The sequence below is a fragment of the Arvicola amphibius genome, chromosome 6, assembly GCF_903992535.2.
Source record: "Arvicola amphibius chromosome 6, mArvAmp1.2, whole genome shotgun sequence".
In the NCBI taxonomy this organism is placed as follows: Eukaryota; Metazoa; Chordata; class Mammalia; order Rodentia; family Cricetidae; genus Arvicola; species Arvicola amphibius.
In genome coordinates this window covers 43,184,654-43,206,128 of record NC_052052.2, presented here as the reverse complement: position 1 = coordinate 43,206,128, position 21,475 = coordinate 43,184,654, and the positions used below count along the sequence as shown (strand labels likewise).

Here is a 21,475-nt window from a genome sequence, read left to right as displayed (position 1 = left end):
TTAGGTGGGACCCAGATGATGTTCCCACCCTGAAATGGGATACAGCCAATGACACCCAACATGGGTCTTATAAGAAATGGTGCCCAGCATGGGCCTTACGAGAAATGAAGCCCAATGTGGGGCTTATGAGACTTAAGGTCTCTTACTTGACTGAAATCACCAAGTGGGGTAGACTGCCTGGCCGCGGAGTCCCAAGGTTATGTATGCCACACACACCCCTGGCACTACAAGCATATACTACCACACCTGGCTTCTTAGAAGTGGGCTTTGGAGATTGAGCTCAGGTCCTCAAGGTTGTAGGGTAAGCATATTACCTACTGAGTGATCTCCCTTGTATGCCCAGTTTCCAACACCACTTATTTTTTTTAAACATACCCGTTTCTAGAGTATGTGTTCTTGTTACTTTGAAAAGCTATGCTGGCTCTAAGTATGTGGAGTTACCTCTGGGTTTTCTCTCTGTGCCATCACGCTTGTCTATACCTATATATCTGTCCCATATTTTTTGATCACCCTTGCTTTGTAGTATGTCTTAAGTTTTGGGTTGTGATGCCCCTTGCTTGTTCTTTTTGTCCAGGATTGTTTTTACTATATTTTCTGGATGGTTTATGCTGCTATATAAATTTTGTGATTTTTTTTTCCCTCACGAGCTGTGTAAATATGGCAATTCATGTTTGACAGGGATTGCATTGAATCTTAGATTACCTCAGTTAGTGTGGACATTTTAACATTATTTCTTCTAACCCATGAAAATAAATTGTCTCTAGTCATCTTCATTTTCATTATGACAGTCTTTTACTTCCTGCATTAAATTTCTTTCTACATGTCTTACCATTTTTGAGGATGTTATAAGTGGAATTATTTCAAATCTCCTTTTCAGCCTGTTTGAAGCATAAAGAATGCCTTTGGATTTTGTATGTTAATTTTATATCTTGCAATTTTATTGTACTTATCAGTTGCAGCAGTGTTTTGGTGAAATCTTCAGAGATTTTACATGCAAGATTGTGCTACTGACAAACAGAATCCTTTTACTCCCCCTTTCAATTTATCTGCCTCCCTTTTCAATTTATCTGCCTTTTATTTTTTTCTTTTGTCTAACTGGTCAACCTTACATTTCCAGTTCTATGTTGAATAGGCATGTTATTTAGTCCTAGATTTTTGAAAATATACCTTCAACTTTTCCCCATTTAGTATGATAATTTGCTGTGGGTTTGTCATATAGTATATGGACATTCTATGTATATTGTATGTATAGTATATGTAAATATTGTATGTTCCTTAGGTACTTCATTTGTTGATGTTTTCCTAGTTTGTTTGTTTATGTTTATTCCTCAAAGTTGTATTTAAGGTCTAAGTCTACCTCCTAGGAAGAATGCATCTCCAAGGTGAATGGCTGTCTATTCCCTTTTGAGTTTCCAGATCCATGGTACAGATGTCACATAAGGAGTGCCTTATGCCCCACTGAAGGAGGCGGGTACTCTGCTTATTTCCCACATGTTGTGTACCAAAACCTTGACTGCTAGCATTAGAAAACCACGCAAATGTAATCACTTCCTTCTGTGCCCCCTCTCCCAGCCTGGAATCCCTGGTCACTGGCCCCACTCTGCCTCTTTCCAACTCCCCCCACTCTCCCTCTGTACTCCTCTCCATCCACCTATGGTTTCTGGAGTAAGAAGACACATCCTTTAGGCTATTAGTTTGACCAGAAACCTTCCTTTCCCCAGGTTGTTCTTGACCATCCTTTTCTTGACCTCCATGTCTACCTGATATTCCTCCTCAACTTCCAGATCTCAGTGTTACTAGAAGCCAGCCACTGTCTCTTATCTTTGCATTGGGATTTCACTGTGAAATTACAAGCACACGGCACTTGCCTAGTCTTGCATCCACTGCAATGTGTTGCCACTGTTGGTACCTCTTGCCGTCAGCAGTGACCCTCTCCTTTTGAAGGCAGGTCAGGAGACTTAATGATGATTAAAAACGAACTGGGCAAGCAAGCAAAAAAAAAATCCAACCTTTTAAATATGGCATAGATTAATCAATATTCTCAGAATAAATGAATAAGAAGAGAGAGATAGCAATATTGATTTCTAAAATAGTGGACAATAAAAAGAAGAAGAATGACAGAAAATTGGGTACCTATTTTGTGCCAGAAAAATATGAGCTTGAGATGATATATAATTATATATGTAGAAATTAATACATAATTCATAATATATAAATAATATCAACAAATAAAGAATTATAGAATTTAAATTCTAAACTGTACATTTAGGTAATTCATTGCCCCCAGTTTACCGATGAGTAAATGTGGACTCCAAAGACAAAGTTATTTTCCCAATATCATACAACTAGGGAGTACAAGCATCAGTTGGAGTTTCAGAGCGCATACTTTTTCACTTAAATCACACTGATGCCTTAACCAATACACGACAATACACAAATCACCCATTGGAGTAATTAAGCTACGAGTTGGTTTATTGTTGAACTGAATTGACTATATGAAACCCTGTATTGATTTTTTTATTCCAACACCCATGCCTTTTTCACACCGAGCAAATCTTGGCAGGCTAGTGCAGAGACAGAGATTCAAGACAAGTGCCCCAAACTCGGGGAGCTGGCAGTGCAATTGGGGAAACAGTCAGAAAATTGCCAGTCTTGCATAGACACGCGGTGTCTGTGGTGAAGGAAGCATAGGAATTGCACGAGTAGCAATCAGCCAATTGTGTGATTTCTGTGCATCCACAGCTCAGTGGATGACCATTCCCACCACACAGTATCCTTCGCTCCTGAGGTCTCTGAGGTCCCATCGTTGGCTCACTTTGTTTCTGTCCGCTGCAGTACAGACATGCTTACTTGCTCCGGCCCTCCCAGTTCCTTGGGGACTTGTGTGACTTCTCTGACAAGGAAGTTGAAGACTGTGTTACCAATCGACCGTGCAGAAGTCAAGTGCGATGTGAAGGCTTTGTGTGTGCACAGACAGGTATGAGTGGGTGGGCATGGGGAGAGAACTTGAAAAGCAGAACGTAGCATGTGATGATGGAGGGACAGACATGATCAGGGTTGTGGGACAGGTCAGGGAGATGCCTTACTGTAAGCTTTAAGCCTCCTTTTCTGTGTATCATCCCATGAAAGCATGCCTCTGGTAAGGTGGTATCATTATTATTCCCATTTTGCATCCTATGAAATTGAGGCTCGGGGAGGTTACTTGCCACATAGCATCCAGCAGGTCTGTGGAGGAGCTGCAGGTGAGAATCTGGAAGCTCAGCTGTATTTCCTGACTCTAGAACTTGCACATGCTAGAGTCACAAGTCCTGGGTCAGTCTTAATCTGACTGTGAGATATAGAAGATCTTTAACCTCTTTGGATTTTAATACATTAATGTCAATTGAGTGCTCTATATTTAGTTACTTTTCTGTTGCTAAGATACCATGACCAAGGCAACACCTCTTAATCTTTCCCAGATAGTTCAACCAACTAAAGACCAATTATTCAAGCATATGAGCATATGAGACATTCCCAAGCAAACCACCACAAAGGTGATGTTCATGCCTTACAACGTGGTCATGAGCATCATGTGACAAATGGAGGTAAAATCTCTCTGACACATCTTAGCTCTGCTACTGCTCTCAGAGCCCTAGGGGAGCGGAGGCGGGGGAGTAAAAGATGCCCAAACTGAAACAGGCGAGAGCTGTGATCGCCATTACTTACCACCAAAGGCTTTGGAAACTTGGCCTTGTCATTAGCGCTTCTGCTTCAGTGAATCTACCATGAGTCCAAATGTGTGATAGAATCAGTAAAAGTGCTGGGCTTTTACAAGGAAGGACAGTGAATATAGACAAGAGGTGGGGAAACGGACAGAAGGAAGGAAGCAGCACACAACAAATTATCTACTGCAGAACCTAGGAAAGACTGTTTCCCCCACTGATCCGCTCGTCTGAGCCCAGGAAATCTGTCTCCATTTCTTCTCTCACACAAACAGAGATGCATCACCCTAAAGTCTCTAGAGAGAGTTCCATTCACTGTGGCCATATGGATTGTGGTCTAGAGCTTCCAAAAGGCAGACAGGGATTCTCAGAATGATCCCTGGGTCTTACTGCAAATGTAAAATTCCATCCAATAAATCTGAGAGTTTTTTTTTTTTTAACAGTGTACCCAAGGACTCGTTATGGCCAGTGTTCCATGGTTTTGCCTAGAGCCATAATGGCTCTTCATGCGGGCTTTACTTTAAATGCCTTGTAAGAAACATTTGAAGACCAGATTGTTATTTGTTTCCGCCTTCTATAACCGAAGGACATTGGTTTCAATGACCCAATATGTCTAAGGAAGCAGAGCCACCTGTCATGCGGGCTTTATCTCCCTGAGAATGCACAAATATGACAGAAAGTGAAGTCATTGAGAGAAAGTTGGGGGGGAGGATGATGGCGCTGAAGGCCATGCGTGTTAGGGAAAGGATCCACGATTAGGCAGGTAAAGGTCCCATTTGTGCTGCAACGACTTCCTTCCGACATGTGCTTGACTCTCCAAAGCACTTACTCCACTCACAGTTGGCCTTCCATGGTTTCCGTGAGCAGGTTCTGGTTTATTCCATCACTCACAGCAACTGTGTCGTGGCGGGATGATTGTCATGACTTCCACCTTACAGATGAGGAAATGGAGGCCAGGAGGTTGGTTCCCCGATACAAGATATCTTAGCGAGTGCCATTCACAGATGCCATTCACCACCTCTTCCTAGCCTCAGTGACAGGAGGAGGGGTAGTTTCAGATACCAACCTACTCCTTAGGGACATTGACTTCCCCTTCCCAGGTGGTTCCAGATAATCTCTCCTCAGTGCTTTCAAAACTGTGGCACTGAACTCGTTAGCATCCTTTGCAGTCAGGGCTGATACATGACGACTGGTCAGAACAGGCCTAGCCACAAGCCTGGCACCAGCAGCGGCTTTGCCTCTCTCTCCATCCCAGGGAGGTGTGTCAATCGCAGACTCCTCTGCAATGGAGACAATGACTGTGGAGACCAATCAGATGAAGCGAACTGCAAGAGGATTTATAAAAAATGTCACCAGGAAATGGAGCAGTATTGGGCGATTGGCAATCTGGCCAGCGGGTGAGTCGCTGCAGTCAAGCTGGGCGGACGGAAAGGCACAGTGTTAAATGGAATTCTGAAGGATGGACAAGGGGTGGAAAGGGACACTTACTTGCTCTCCTTTCTAGGAGAATAGAAAGCCTGTAGTGTATTCCATGCATTCTCTGAGGTCTACTCCACGTTGTTCCATAAGCACATGCCGTGAATAGACATGGGTCACAGGAGGGTTGACCCAGGAACACTAAGACAGTTGAAGGGCTGGGGTGAGCCTTATTCTTAACTCTTACAATTTGTTGTGTTGGGGGAATTCTAAGCATGGCTCTAGAATCCTACAGACAACATACATCATAGGTTTGATCTGGTTCTGTCCCTAGTTCCCAGCATCCTCCATGCTGAAAAGAAGGGACTTCTGAGCGCTTTGTGAAGCAATGATTTTTCCAAGCTAGATCTTTAGTCCGTGCATGTCTCAGCTCCTGGGGATATAAGTATTAGTCCAATCTTCTGTAAGGTCAAAGGAGCAAGGTCAGAAAGAGCCAAACAGGCCCAGCATTCATCCTACTTTCTTGCTACACCCTGTAGTATCTAAGCCATCTAAGCAGATGGATGGGTGAAACCATCTCTTTCTGCACGATAGGAATCACCAGAAAGGATGCCATTGGAAAGAAAGACAAGGAATGCAACTAGAATTTATCTCCTCCCTAGACAACTGCCTATATTGGCCCTTAAAGGTTAGAGACAGAGAGAGAGAGAGAGTCTTCACTTGAGTGGGAGCTCTTTCTAGGGCTGAGACCCTCCAAAGTGAGTTCCAGGGGTCAAAGCTAGGACTAAGCAGAGAAGGCATTCAAAGTCAGTAGTGGAGTCCCAACTAAGCAGATAGGAGAGCTACTTCCCCTGGAAGAAGCAGAGCACACAGGCAGAAGAACAAAGTCCTGGAGCCAGGGCTGTGTAGTTAGCTGTGTTGGGAGAGGTCTGAGATGAAAATGCTAAGCTGGCAAGACTAGGGAAATGGCTCAGTAGTCAAGAACTCTGGCTGCTCTTCCAAAGGATCTGGGATCAATTCCTAGCACCCACAGGGGCTCACACCTGTCTTAGAGGATTTGATGCCCTCTTCTGACCTCTGCACACCAGGCATGCACATGGTACACAGACAGACAGGCAAAACACCCATACACATGAAATAGCAACGCAAAGTTCTAAAAAGAAAGAGTTGAGATGGCATGAACCACATTCCCAGGACCTTGCTTTGTGGAACCAGGAGTTCTGAGTTTTATTCAGTGGGATCTGTTAAGTTCCAACAGAGGTGACACAACCCTGTCTGTGCCTCCCTTCCAGGATAAACCTGTTCACAAATACTTTTGAGGGCCCAGTTCTTGATCACCGGTACTATGGTGGCGGATGCTCCCCTCACTACATCCTGAACACCAAGTTTAGGAAGCCATACAATGTGGAAAGCTACACCCCACAGGTAAGGGACAGCCAGGCAGCTGCTGCTGGCAATGAGGGAATCACTGACCGAGCACTCTAAAGCATGCTAGCTCTGTAGCTTGCCTGTGCCCCTTTCTCTTGGAGCCCCAGTGTCTTCTGGTAGCAAGTGGGTGCACCCTAGCACAAGACCTTGTGCTGACAATGTCACATATAGCGGTAATGTCAATACGGTGTATCAATAGCTACACTGAAGACAGAGCATGGGATCTGGTGTCACGCAGCTGTACCGGCTTGTCTGCTTGTCGCCAACACAGTCCTAAATGCTCAGCACCTCTCTTGTCCTGTCTTTATATGGAAGTTACAAGCTTCAACCATGAAGTGACACAGTCAGGGGGATGATATGGCTGAGCGGATAGCATCACACTATCATAGAGAGATGCTATCACAGAGAGCTCTCGGCACATGCTAACCCTTGTTCCCATCACTACCATGCCCTTGCCTCTCAAGCCAGGCCTTGAGCTCAGTACTGAAAGTTAGAAAATGCTCTACTGCCAGGGCTGGAGCAATGGCTCAGGGATTAAGAGCAGTTGCTGCTCTGGCAGTTGACCCGGGTTCAGTTCCCCGCACCCATATCAGGTGGTCCACAACTTTCTGTAACTCCGTTCCAGGGGATCTGACAGGCTCTTCTGACCTCTGTGGGCACCTTCATTTACAGATACACATACACACTTACACGTGTGTGCGTGCACACACACACACGTACATACACACACAAACCTTTAAACAATTAAAGATAATGCCACGCCCATATAAATCTGTACTGTGATTCGTATGTACTCCCAGACACGCCAATCACAGAGTAGAGTATCGAATACACCATGCACATACTACCAGAACCTTGCCATTTAATGGGAAGACATTTTAACATTTTACTTTAGGTCAAGTTCCTTTCCCACTCTGCCCTTGGGCTCCTTGTCTGTGAAGTAAAGATGGTTGACTGAGAAACTCATCTAGGTGGTGGTTTCCATGACCAAAGATGCATAGTTCTGAAGCATGGGCAACTTCCTTTCTCCTCATCCGCCTTTTTTTGGTTCTTTCTGCAACACTGACTGGCCTAGGACTAAGCAGACCTCCCATCAAGTTGTCTGGTCCATCTCTCAACCTCTTCTTTCCAAGGACACGTTGCAGGAGCCAGATCCCAGTCTAGATGCCATGTGGAGCTTCCAGTGCTACTCTCCTTAGCCAGCATTGAGTGGGGCTCTGACAGGCTCCTGTGTGAAGGCCCCGGCGGGCTCCTGTGTGAGCCTGGTTGGTCCTCAGGACAGGTCTAAGGAGAGGGACAATTGTCCTCTCCATTTTCTACATGGGGAAACCGGGGCCTGGAGAAATCAATTGTCTCAAGTCATCCATTAGAGGGAAGCAGCGCCAGGATTCCAGGAGCCATCCCTCCTTAGGCCACATCTACGTCATCACTATTCCCTTCCTGGGCTATGGATTTTATAGACATTTCAAGTTTTCACATGCCCATGGAAGTGGAGGTGAAGATGCTGGTCACTCCAGGTCTATGGAGATACTACCCTTGCCAGTTCCCCTACACAAAACAATGAGCACTAATGATTTAGTGTACAATTCTGCCAAGCTCTCTAAGACAAGTGGATAAATCTATCTTCACTACCCGGCTGCTGCCCCAGTCCCACAACATTAGTGCACCCCGCTCCTCACGCCTCCTCCCTCTTGGCTTGTGACTCCTCCACCTTTAGATTCGCTCCTTCCAGCCTAATGGGCATGCTGTCCCAGAATGGCCACCCCACTCCTTCCTCTCTTGGTCATGTTTTCAGTAAGCCACAGTTCAGAATAGAAAGTCAAAAGCCTCCATAGTCCAGAATGTTCCTTTACAATACCCACCCTGTTTCCCTCACTCTGGCGCCTTCTGGTTCAGCTACACCGGCATCCAGGCACTTACTGAGACCTTCCTGCTTTGCTTCAAGGCTCCGTAGAAGACCAATCCACCGCCCTGGACACCCCCACACCCTGCATTCCTCCCAACCTGAGCATGATCTGTGTGGTAGTGAATATGTCTGTCTCTCTGGCTGGAGCGGGGGTCTTGAGGTAGGGGTGTGACAGTTTTGTCCATCCAGAGTCGCTAGCACAGCTCTGCTCTGCTGTGCAGCAAGAACACAGTGAACACCTGATGACGATTTCAACCACAGCATATTAAAAACATGTTTTCTTTTCTTCGTATAGACCCAAGGCCAGTATGAATTTGCATTTACAGAATATGAATCATATTCAGATTTTGAACGCAATGTGACAGAGAAAGAAGACGGCAAGTTTGATTTCAAGTTTGGTTTTAAAATACCTAGCGTGTTTGAGTTTGGAGTTAAAGGAGAACGCAGCAAAGGCCAACATTATATAAGCAGAATCAAACGATTCTCCCACACTGTAAGTACCAGTCTGAGGCTTTTGTTTGCTTATTTTTAAATAATGTTCTCATTTATTCTATGAGAATTTCATAAACATATTTTGATCATATTCATTCCCATCCCCAACTCCTTCTAGGTCCTCCCTCACGCCACTTCCCACCCAACTTAAAGTTCACTCTTGCCCTTGGCAAACATCAGTTCATTGCTTTTAAGTGTATGTGTGTTCTTTTATGCTCACAGATGTGTCTGAATTTCAAATGATTCCTGGTCCAAGTAAATAAGACAGTTTCTGCTGTCCTGAAATTCCTCTCATAGATAGATAGCATCTTAGTCTCACACTGACTTACGTTTTGGCAACGTCAAGCCTAATGTATTTTTTATTTTTTGAAAGCCCTTTCCTTTGGTTTTCAATAAGCTTAATGTGCAGATTTGCCCCCCCCCCAGTGAAACCTGTCTGGACATTTTTTTCAGCCCACTGTAATTTGACTTCTGTTTGAGATAAATGTCTGGAAAGTGACCCCACTCTTCTGTGACTTCCTAGATTTCCGGTGGGGTTGTCTTTACCATCACCCCGTCCTTGTTCTCCTTTTTTCCTACCTCTTATCAGTTCCCCTGCCTGGGTTACTAGCCCAGGCTGCTTTGCCTTGTGTTGCCCTGATACACAGTCCCTTGGCTCCCACCTTGCCCCAGAGATGTTCCACAATACCAATCTAATCATTGTCTCTCCCTTTCTGACCACGAGGTAAGCACAAAGCCAATGACTTGGTGGGAAAACCAGAGTAGGCAAGGGAAGTGACTGGGGTAAAATGTTAAAGAAACAGGTGATTGAGGTAAAGAGGGTACACATTTTCCACGAGTCGCTGAGAATTTTCACCCAGGAGTCATGTGCTAGGCAAATAATCCAAGGAGATAGAAAAGAAAAGAGACCAAGACCCAAAGTCTACAGCGGTTTATATGAAAGCAAAAGAAACTATAAGGGATTCCCAAAGGCCTCTCCTACAGATACAGTCAATGGCGGGAAGCAGGCGGTCAGCATTCATTAGTCTGTAACTATCTTACATCTGTTGACTTGTCTTATGGGCTGGGGCCTTTAGGGTACTAATCTGGTTCCTTCATCTCTAGACAGGATGGCACATAGCAGTCACTCGCCACTGATTAGTAGGAATGATGGACAGGACTAATGACAGAAATTGGCTTTATTATGATGGAAAATGGTGGGTACCATCATGCCCCGCCTTCTCCTCCTTTTCCCCATCCTTACCTCATCTCCCTGATTCAAATAAATCAGTCTGCAGTGCTAGCATGTATATAACCTGACATGACCTAAGACAAATCCTACAAGGTTCCTTTTGTTCAATTAGATGTACTATCTCAAAAAGCACATATCTTTATGGGTTACAGTGTGATAATTTGGTCCATGTATGCAAGGAATAATGACCAAATCAAATGAATTAGCATTTCTGTCTCCTTAATTTGCAACTGTTTTGTTGGGCACCTTCAAACTTATCTCTCGAAGCTCTTTATAAAATATATAATGAATTGTTCTTGCCTTTATATTTTCAGTCTAGTGGGAGATATAAGCTTGTAAGCAATAAATCACTTCATCATTTATATCAGCTGCAATATAGCACGGTGGAAGTAACAAAGGAAATGTGGGTGATGTGTTCTGCAAGCTTAGAAGAGGAGAGAGTATCTGGGGCTTCCAGGGATGGTAGCAAATAGCCAAGAGCCAATAAGACACGTAAACATGTGTCCAGAAGAGAGGGAAGAACTTAGAAGCAGAGGGAACAGTTGCGACACGATTATCTCATGCAGGTTTAGGGATCTGTACAGAGTTGGTTTAAGGCTGATATACAATGTGGCTATGGAAAATGGACAGGCGTGAAGAGGACCACTCAAGTCAGGGCAGCTGGCAGCAGTCAGAGACCTGGTGAATGGAATGTGAAGGTTATATATCCAAAGAAAGAGAGTTGATTACGTCAGAAGGCAATAGTAAGCTGATGCATCCATGTTTGGTTTTTTGTTTGTTCTCTTTTCTTCTTTTTTGCCTGAAGGAGGTTTATCATAATGTTCGCAGAGGTTTAGGATCTTACTCTGACTAGGGAAGTGGAAGCAGATTGGTGAGAGAATGGAGAGCAGAGAGGAAGTTTTATAATAATATGCCCCCTGAAATAACAGTCCGAAGACTGTCAGAGACTCCTTTATGTATTTGGGAGCAGCAGAGTATCACAATAGGAGTGAGCATGCTATCGTAAATTATATATGTTCCCAAGGGGATTGAAGCAAAAGAAGTTTTTAAGGGCAAAAATGAGAAGGATTGCAAACAAAAATCTTAGGCCACAGGGTACTAACACCATGGGTGCCACCATCCCTGAAGCTGGGCAGTAACTGGTTAAGGTCCTTGAAGTAGCGTACTTTGGTGTGTGATTGCTGTGACTGTCCTCCATGGCAGTTCCTATCATTAGACAATCATGAACGAGTGCCCTTCCTTCGTAACTTCCAGGCCTGATGGATTTTTACTTAACTTTTGTGAGAGCTGACACAGTCAGCTCCATTTTGATTCTGACAACTTTCATAAAGCTGCAGAGAGGAGATGAAGCAGACTTGGGAAAGGCATGAACCAAGTACTTGTGGTAGGAGAAACAGGGTTCTGAACCAGGAACAGGGTTCTGGACAGGACTAGAATGGGGTGACCACAAGCAGACTTGATCAAAGCTGGGGGTTTCAATGACAGTGCATGGAAGGCTGACTAGCTCACTAGAGCTGAAGGGCTTGATTGAAATAGAGTGCTCCCCATCTCCACCATCCCTCTTTCCCCCATGCAAGGACCTAGATACCCCATACAAGGACCCGTCACCTTACATTGTGGTGATACCTAGCTCTCATCTGGCAACACTAACATTCAGTTTATGCCACAAGTCCAGAGGACACCAGACTTTTCCCGGGAAGGACCAGAGCAAATAATTGAGGTTTTATACCATACTGAGGGAAGGGTCTCTGTCGCAACTACACCACTCTGTCACTGCAGTGTGACCATATGTAAATGTTGTAACTAGGTGCTGTAGACAATATGTAAATGAATGGGAATGGTAGTGTTTGCAAAACAGGCAGTAGATACGTTCTACTCGTCATGGTTTGCAGACACTTGCTGTGGTCACCTTAGCAAAGCACTGTTGTTAGACATAAGTGGTTTGGGTTTTTGTTTTCAAAAGACACAGGCCAATGGTGGAGGCTTGCAAGTCAGCAAATTCTGCTCCCATCTGAGTGGCCTCCAATGGCCACATTCACCCTGTAGTGCGGGTTTCTGATTCTCCTTCATTATCTTTATCTGCTCCCGTAATGAGATCAGCACTCATCCAAGCCAAAAAAAAAAAAAAAAAAAAAAAAAAAAGACGCTGGAATATATACAAGAATTGAAATCTTCTCAAAGAGTCTGTCTTCCCTTAGATATCCCGAAGGAATCATAAGACAATGCCCTGGGCAAGAACACTGGATGGTAGTTGTAAAATCCATCTTCCTGTTCACAATTCCTAACTGTAAAGATCTGGTTTTCCTATGTTGGTATTTCATCCAGAAAAGCAAGTTTCTGCATGCGCGTTCTGTCCTTGAAGTGACTCATTACAAGCTGAAGTCCAGAAGCCTCATGCTCCATTACGAATTCCTCCAGAGGGTAAAGAGCCTACCCCTCGAGTACAGCTACGGGGAGTACCGAGATCTCCTTCGGGACTTTGGGACCCACTTCATCACTGAGGCCGTGCTTGGGGGCATTTATGAGTATACGCTCATCATGAATAAGGACCTCATGGAGCGAGGAGGTACGCTGCCCAAGGGACAGCCCTGTCCTGGCCAGCCCAGGAGGGATAGTGGTAGAGTCTTACACTAATGCTTGGGGGAAGAGTCTTGAACTGTGCCCCCATTTCCCTCCCCCTGACCTAGCTGTACCTCCATAGAGGACTTGGTCTTCATCCTTCTCTCTTCGGCTTGGCCTTGTCCGTCCTCGCAGCCCAGCTCTCTCTTTGGAGTGACCCTCCTTCCCACAGCTGCTGCACCCAGTGGGATCCAAGCTTGATTTATCAAGTTGCATGTTCATCCCAAATCACTGGACCACTGCACCTGCTTTCTTCTGTCGTTTCCAAATCTCAGCAATGGTTCCACCAGCTAGCCAGAGGCACAAGCCAAGAGCTTAGGCATCAACCTCAATTTCTTTTCTGTTGTCCAACAACTTTCTTCAGATGGACCTCCAGGTTTCTTTTCCCATTTCTTCATGTGTTTGTGTATGTGTGTATATGTATGCACATCATGGGTTTTTTTGCATGTGTGTGAACACAGGCATGTGTGGGTTTATGTGTATATAAATGCACATGCATACGCAGGCCTGAGGTTGATGCTAAGAATCATTCTCTGTGTTCTTCCACAACAGTAATTGGAGCAGAGTCTCTCAGTCAATCCCAGAGCTTGTGGATAGGGCTAGTCTCCATAGCCAGCCTGCTGTGGGGATCCCCTGTCTCTACATTTAGGGGCTGCAACTACAGGCAGGCCTCCATGTCCACTTGGCCTCCACATGGCTTTCTGGAGGTCCAAACTCTGTTACTCAGTTTGTAAGACAAACACTCTGCCTCTCCTTATATTAGAAGCCCCAGTCCTTATATTGGGTTTTACAGTTAATACCATAGGCTCATCCTTGTGACCAATGCTTCATTCACACTTGAATTTTAATGTGAATATGAATTAATTACGGGTAAATCTTCGCAGTGATTGATCTTATCCAGCAGGGTCGAGGCAAGATCCAAAGTATCCCATGATACTCTTGCTAGTGAGGGGTCACTGTGGTTCCTCGGGTGAATGGTCAGTCCCAACACTCCTCTCTCTCTCTCCTCCCATCTTGCCTATAGATATTCCAGATCTTTCCAACTGTCTTCAACTACCAGCCTAGGCTATGGATCCTGCTTTCCAAACCAGTATTCTGCCTCTTGTCTGATTATGGGAATTGTTCTAAGTCACATAGGTTCCATCAGCAGGAATGTACATGCAAGAGTAAGATTGTAAATGCATGTCTTCGGGACTTAAGTCTACCATGATCATAAATGGTCTAGAGAATCATACGACTCAGGGAGATATTCTATTGATGCCACCCTCAGAGTTTCTCCAGAGGACTTCCAGAGAGAGAGAGAGAGAGAGAGAGAGAGAGAGAGAGAGAGAGAGAGAGAACCCTGCCACATTTCATGCACAATTAGCAAATTTTCATGGCCATGGGGGCTCTTTTTCTTGTAACACCGATTAGTTCAATGAGATTTGTATTTTAAGGGTTTGGAATATTCTGAGGAAAATTCTGTTCACATTAGTAATGCTGGAAAGCCTAGTAGTCAACAAGCCTGTCTTCCTCAGTGAGAGTTAAAGCAATTTAGAAAGGTCTAATATATAAGTTCAGCAAGCCCCAGGAAGGGAGATACCTTGGGGGCGGAATTTTGGGAGGATGAAGTAGGAAGGAATCCTAGAAGAAATAAGGGACATTTGTGTACCCACCCCCAGGCACTTTCAGACTTGTATGTGCATTACTTCAACCAATTAATGCAGACCTTTTCCTCCATTATCAAAGATCAGAAAAATGGAGACCGGAGAAGGCAAGGGGTAGAACTTCCTTGTAACCTCTGGATCAGCAATCACTAGCTACCTGTGCTGGCTAGTCTTATGTCAACTTGACTCAAGCTAGAGTTATCTAAGAGGAGGGACTGTCATTTAAGAAAATGCCTCCATAAGATCCAGCTGTAGGGCATTTTCTTAATTAGTGATTGATGGGGGAGGGTCCAGCCCATTATAGGTGGAGTAAGCCCATGGCTGGTGGTCCTGGGTTCTATAAGAAAGCAGACTGAGCATGCCAAGGAGGGAAAGCCGGTAAGCAGCACTCTTCCATGGCCTCTGTGTCAGTTCCTGCCTCGGGGTCTCATGTCCCATCCTGACTTCCTTTGATGGCGATCTGCGGTGTGGAAGTGTGAGCTAAATAAACCCTTTCCTCCCCAGCTCACTTTTGGTCATGGTGTTTCGTCACAGCAAAAGTAACCCTAACTAAGAGAGTACCTGATAAGGAGTCTGGTTTTTAGAGGACAGCTTTGAACACATGACCTCTTTGAAGGTTGCAAGTAGCCTTAGAGATTGAGGAGGAGGCTGGAACATGAACTTGGGACTGATCTCTGTGGGGTCTCTGCCATGGCGCCTATACTACTTGTCTCCGGATCAAGGACATGTTTATTTGAACCCAGGACCCTATGACACCAAGAAGGGTTAGGGTTAGAGTCAATCACAGGAAAGGGACAGAGCAAATGACCTAGTGCATCATGGACATCTTTTCTTATTCCTTCAGATTACACTCTTGACCATGTTTCTACCTGTGCGGGAGGAGGTGTCCACGCTGGCGGTAACTTGAAAGTCTACCTCAAATTCGGTGTGTCAGCAAAGAAATGCACCGATATTCTGAATGAAATCAAAGGTGAGTCAGACTCATGTCTTCTGCACTTGCATTCTTTCTCTCCCTAGCGCCATTGACCCCAGGCTTTCTTTCTTTTTTTTTTTGTTATTTGCATATTCAACATTTATTTTCATTGAGCACATTCTAAATACATGTTTTCTATGTATCAACCATTCCTCAAAGAATGGGCTTTTATAGTTACAGTAGCAGTTAAAACAATTTTGGTATATTTGTAGTAAAGAAAGGTGTAAAAAAAATGGATCTTTTGCCTTAGAAGAGACAATGAAACTCTAGAGGTCAGAGCCTACATTCACACATGCAATCTGTTGTGACCTATGTAAATACCTAATTTTACCTCTCAACACTCATTGATATGTTAAATACTATGAATCAACTTCAACCACATCCAGTAATGTCTATGTCTGTATTCTTCTGGACTTTCAGGTTTTAAGTTTCATGTACAAAAATGAACATATTTTTCAAATAAAGAATTCTTAACTTTCAACAATTCTGTGATAAATTATAAATGATTCTTAAATGACTATGCTTATTACAAAGAGGTATCATTTGTTTACCAATAATTTATTCTTATTTATTTATTTAAAATTTCCACCTCCTCCCATCCTCCCATTTCCCTCCCACTCTTCCCCCTCCCCCTCCCCCTCGCTCTCCAGACATAAGAGAAGTCAGGGTGCCCTGCCTTGTGGGAAATCCAAGGCCCCCAGCTGGGAAGGTGTGCATCCAAACAGACTAGGCTCCCCAAAAGCCAGTACATGCAGTATAATCAAAATCCAGTGTCATTATCATTGGCTTCTCAGTCCGCCTTCATTGTCAGCCACATTCAGAGAGTCCGGTTTGACCACATGCTCATTCAGACCCAGTCCAGCTGGCCTTGGTGAGCTTCCATTAGATCAGTCCCACTGTGGGTGGACACACCCCTTGTGGTCCTGACTTCCTTGCTCATGTTCTCCGTCCTTCTGCTCTTCATCTGGGCTTTGGGAGCTCAGTCTAGTGCTCCAATGTGGGTCTCTGTCTCTATCTCCATCCCTCGCCAGATGAAGGTTCAGTCTGAATGGTTGTCCTCAGCACAGGGACAGGACTCTTCCCCAGGCTTTCTCTAAGCATGTGATACTCCAAAGCATTTCAATGAAAATAACAATCAATCTAATAAAATCTACCTGTTTCCTACTAGTATAATGAAATCCAAAAAATGAATGTGGTTGAATTCCCATATTCACAGTGAGTATGTGAGGTAGGTAGAAGGCAAAAAGGCCAACATCCAGGCTGAAACCTTAAGGCCAAGTTTCCATCACTGAGAATTATAACCTGAGTATGGGTTACCACCGCATCATAGTGAGGATAGTGTCACACTGCTCTAGAGGCTGAGAGTGGTCCTGGCTAGCAATAGTATGCTGGGGGCCAAGGCAACATGGCAGAGGCTGGGCCTTACCTCAGATAATGCATGCCAAAGAGATTAGCAAATCTGGTACAGCACCAGCCATATGGCAGAGGCCACATGACAGAAAAAGCCAGTCTAGAGTTGGGGGTAAAGCCAGCCTAGGTGTAGAACCAGGGTCTAGGAGCAAGATACCTGGACGCAGTATGGGGAGCTGGGAAGTCAGCATAGGTAGAGCAGGATGAGACTGGATGGCAGTGTTCCGATCCTAGCTCTCCTTCTTCCTCCCAGTCGTCTCTGTACTGCGCTGCCTGCCATGTGAAGAATCCCACCGTGGAAGCAGTCTACAGTAAAACACAGACACGGGAATTAGCTGCCAGACTAGAGCAGCCATTTACACTTAAGAATGAGTTGCTGATACTGCTGCTTACCTGTTCCTTGTGGTGGGGCAGGACGCATTAAACTCTTTTAAGGAGGCTTGTAGCTTAGTGCCTATACAGGTCCCTAAACAGAACATTGCCAGCACCCACAAAGCCTCACTAATTACAATGTCTCTCTCCCTGTCTGCCCACCTACTGACCAATCTATTATCTGCCTTAAGTAGACAGGTAGATAGATTAGATAAATAGATAGACAGACAGACAGACAGATAGATAGGCAAAGCAATTGTATGTAGGTGATAGATACACAGAAAGATGATAGGTAAATAGACAGACAGGTGATAAAGAGATGACGGATAGATATAAGATCTATCTATTTATCATCAATCACTTTCTTCTCTATCTCGTTATACTACTGCAATAAGTGGCAATTGTATATGTTCATGGTGAATCTTCTATCCTTGTGCTCCTCATGTGTACTCTGCACGACCGGGTAAGTTTCCAGTTGCCCCGGGCCCTATCACTGCCTATGGTCAGGAACACGTCTTCTTCTTCCATGTCTCCCATATAAACTTGCAAAGAATCATGGCGTCTCACCTGTTGTTTAGCTGAAGTAAATTCCAAGGCAGGAAAGTAGATCCTTTGATTCCATGCTACTCTTCTTGTCCACTCCAGACAGAAACAAGCGGACCACCATGGTGGAAGACTTGGTCGTTCTCGTGCGAGGAGGGGCGAGCGAGTACATTACCACCTTGGCGTCCAAGGAGCTGCCAACAGCTGAACTGATGCGGGAATGGGGAGATGCTGTGCAGTACAACCCAGCAATCATCAGACTCAAGGTACCAGCAGCCACTATGCCCACTCCACCTCTGTGTGGAGCACGGGTTCTGAGAGTCTGCCATGAACTGTGTATGGAATGTGGAGGTCGTCAAGGCACAGGCAAAAATCTTGAGTTACTTGCATTATAATGGAAAATAGATGTGGGAATAACTGACTAGAACATAGCACTCCATGCCACCTAAAGTTCCCAAGCTCCCCACTTGGTCCACAAGTTTTTAAGGAAATTAGCATCTGCCATGCTATAAGAAGGCACCAGAGGCGCACAAAGCCATGACAGGATGGAAGAGATGCCTAGGAAGGACAGTAAGTCAGCAGCGTGCATACCCATCTCTTGGGATCGTGCAAGATGTGGTGGTGATAGCTAACGTATTTGAAGTACCTATTGAGTTTGCGACACTCTGAGGGGGAGTTAGGAATGTTATCTGGAGTAATGCTTTCAGCGGCCTGCATGCCAAATATGCCTGCCTTCTTCTGTGACATGCCAAGGGTCAGGAAGGCCATGTCCGTCTGTGGCTGCTCAAGAATTTGTTAGGTCTAGTCAAGAGAGTCTGTCTTCTTTGCCCCCCCCCCCCCGCTATGGGCTTGGGGAATAGGAAAATAATGACTCTCACCACCCGACTCCCACTCTAGGAGAGTCTTGCGACTGAGAATAAACTAAAGAGATGCTTGTTAAAACAGGCCTGTCACACACATCAGCAACAGTAGGTCCTTGCCTGTGGGGACATTTGCACAGTACCCTGGCATACCTTACATCCCTCTCTTCTTGCTGGTGCCTGTACTGTCGTTGATGGGCCATTGTCCACCCCCTGAGAGTTCTTTCCGCAGTCAAGGAGGGAAAATGGGGGACTGGACCTTGATGAGAGACTCTGCAGTCCTGACCCTGATGATTTTTTCCCAACAGGACCTGGATTTGTGTGTCAAATGCACAGCTCCATAGAACAAGAAGGTTGTCATTCAATTCTTGCCTGTGTCTTTAGTCACTAGTGACACTCGCAGCACAATCGATGATAATCATAAGCGATACAGCTAGCCATGGGCTGCAGGCAGCTCGAGAGAAATTCAAGCTTGACTGACGCCGGGTGACACTGGATGGCATCACAGCCAGGTGTGAGAGAGAGCAGGGAGTTCAGAGGAAAATGGGTTTCTGAATTTCTGTCTTGTACTGTGGTATCTTATCTGATATGTGTTAAAACTGAGACCTAGGGAAGATGGCTTGGCTACCCCGTGAGGCCGAATGTGCCCGTCTGGGCTAGGGACTGTCGAGGTCAACTGGTTCTATCAAGCGGGGCATGCTGGAAGAGAGTGGTTTAAGGAGCACAGCGGGAGAGAGGCGCAGAAGGGCAGAAGACTTCCATGCACCTCTGTGCATCTGTCACCTGCTCTGCAAACACATGCTCTTCCATCCCCCGCTCCATGCACTCTTTCTGGTCTCAGAAGCTGCAGGCTGCTTTCACATTATATCAGAATAAGGCATCTCGACAGAGGCAGCTTTCCAGGAGTGATGACTGATTTTTTTCAGGACAGCAGAGCCCACTGGATAAACAATTCCTATGCTACTGCCAGGGTGTCATAAATTGTCCTTTGAGAAGACCTGAGATGAGATTCCTGCAGCTGCAAGGTATGCAAGCAAGAACTAGCTCGGGCTATTTCCTGGTAAATACAGACAGGGAGAGGTGGCACCTTGTTAAAAGAAGAGTTAGGGATGGCACTGGCTAAATAAAGATTTTTTTTTTTAGAACAGGAAAGATGGAAATTATGTTCAAGCTGCAGAAAATGAGCACGTCTATAAAATAGGAAAATGGAAGTAAATTTGAGAATGCATTTGCTTTGTGACAACAATAAAATTCAAGAAAATGAGGAACTTATGAAATAAAAATAGAAGCTGAGCTGTTTGGACACTAATCAGATGAAAAGAAAGTAGCTGGATGTGGGGAACCCAGAACTCAGTGGCAGAATTAAAATCCACATTGGAAACTATAAAGAACAGAATTGACACTGCAGAAAATTGAGTCGGTGATGTGGAAGGTACTATAAAAATGCTCTTATAACGTGGAAACAAAAGACAACGAGATTAAAACAGTGACGGAAGAAAATATGATGGATAGAGAAGAGAAGTAGAAACCTAAGCCACAGAGAGTCCTTCCTGAGCAAGCCACGAGATTAAATGTGTGCATATATTCATCAGGCATAGTAGAGAATCTGCCCTGCACTGACAACACACGATGAACACGGCGCTAAAACTTTAACAGAAGTACTGAAAACAAAACAAAACAATCCTGCTGCCACACACCCTGCTGACATGTTTTCCTTTGAGGAACAATTGCATCCCCCAGGAGTAAAAATCAAAACGCCAAAGCCATTCCAACATGCAGCATACCAGCGACCCTGGTCTTTGAAGGAAAAAGCTTGCCACCTGGTGAAATGCTCCTCGGTGGGTGAACTCCAAAGGCATTTTGAGACAAAACAAAAACGCAAAAGCCATTGCCAGATTTAGCTGATGAAAATACAGAATCGCCAGCACTGAACTTCAGATAAAGGAGGAATGATCCTCTTGGTATGCGCATCTCTTGTGTATAGCACAAAAGAGAACATACTACTCTTCTCTACTCTTCTTTTTTTTCTTTTTTTGGTTTTTCAAGACAGGCTTTCTCTGTGTAGCGTTGGTGTCTGTCCTGGAACTGGAACTAGCTCTTGTAGACCAGGCTGGCTCGAACTCACAGAGATCCGCCGGCCTCTGCCTCCCGAGTGCTGGGATTAAAGGCGTGTGCCACCACCGCCTGTCTCTTATTCTTGAATTACTCCTTATCTGACTTTCGAATGGAACGGGATGTCTTGTATTTAACTGGTAAGCCTTATCCTTGGTCCGTCATCAGCATATGATTCTGCACAGGTCAAGGTTGGAAGATGTTAGGGTTGGACTACAGCTGATGAAGACATTGCCTTGCGTAGGGTAGGAGAAAATATGAGTGGTGCTCACACAGAGGTCAGAATAGCCTAGGTCATACTGCAAAGGAACAACCATACCCCGGTGTCTTAGTTCAGTCCGAATCAACTTCCCCATTACACACGCCCAAGAAGTATTGGGAAGAATGCTCCATCTAATAAAGTCATCCAAACACCCAGATAATGGCTCTGAAGAGTGCCACAAGTCTTAAGTTACTTCACTCCGTGCTCCTGCTCACCTGTCAGTGACCAGAAAAAGTCACACTTGAAGGCCCGCTTCTGAGGACCTGCAGCTCTACTGTGCACAGACCTTCCTCTGAAGACTGTAGTCCTACCATATGAAAACCTGCCTCTGAGGACCTACAGCCCTACTGTGTACAAAATTTCCTTTAAAGAGATGCATCCCTACCCTATGTCAGCCTGAGTTTGAGAAGCTACAGCTCTGTGTGCTTCTGCTAAGACGCAGCCCGACTATGTGCAGCCTGCTTGTGAGCGGTTATATCCAGAAGGAGAGCTGAAATCTTGAAT

At 45.0% G+C, this 21,475-nt stretch overlaps 1 protein-coding gene across 1 annotated transcript in view; it reads left to right on the top strand.

The window, feature by feature from the left end:
• C8b (complement C8 beta chain) overlaps nt 1–21,475 on the top strand; it is a 39,854-nt gene that overhangs the window by 10,364 nt on the left and 8,015 nt on the right. The window contains exons 3-9 of the mRNA XM_038335204.2: nt 2,836–2,977; nt 4,957–5,098; nt 6,410–6,542; nt 8,747–8,944; nt 12,500–12,740; nt 15,284–15,409; nt 17,840–18,003. Coding sequence (XP_038191132.1) covers nt 2,836–2,977; nt 4,957–5,098; nt 6,410–6,542; nt 8,747–8,944; nt 12,500–12,740; nt 15,284–15,409; nt 17,840–18,003 — 1,146 coding nt within the window. The remainder of the gene's footprint in view (nt 1–2,835; nt 2,978–4,956; nt 5,099–6,409; nt 6,543–8,746; nt 8,945–12,499; nt 12,741–15,283; nt 15,410–17,839; nt 18,004–21,475) is intronic.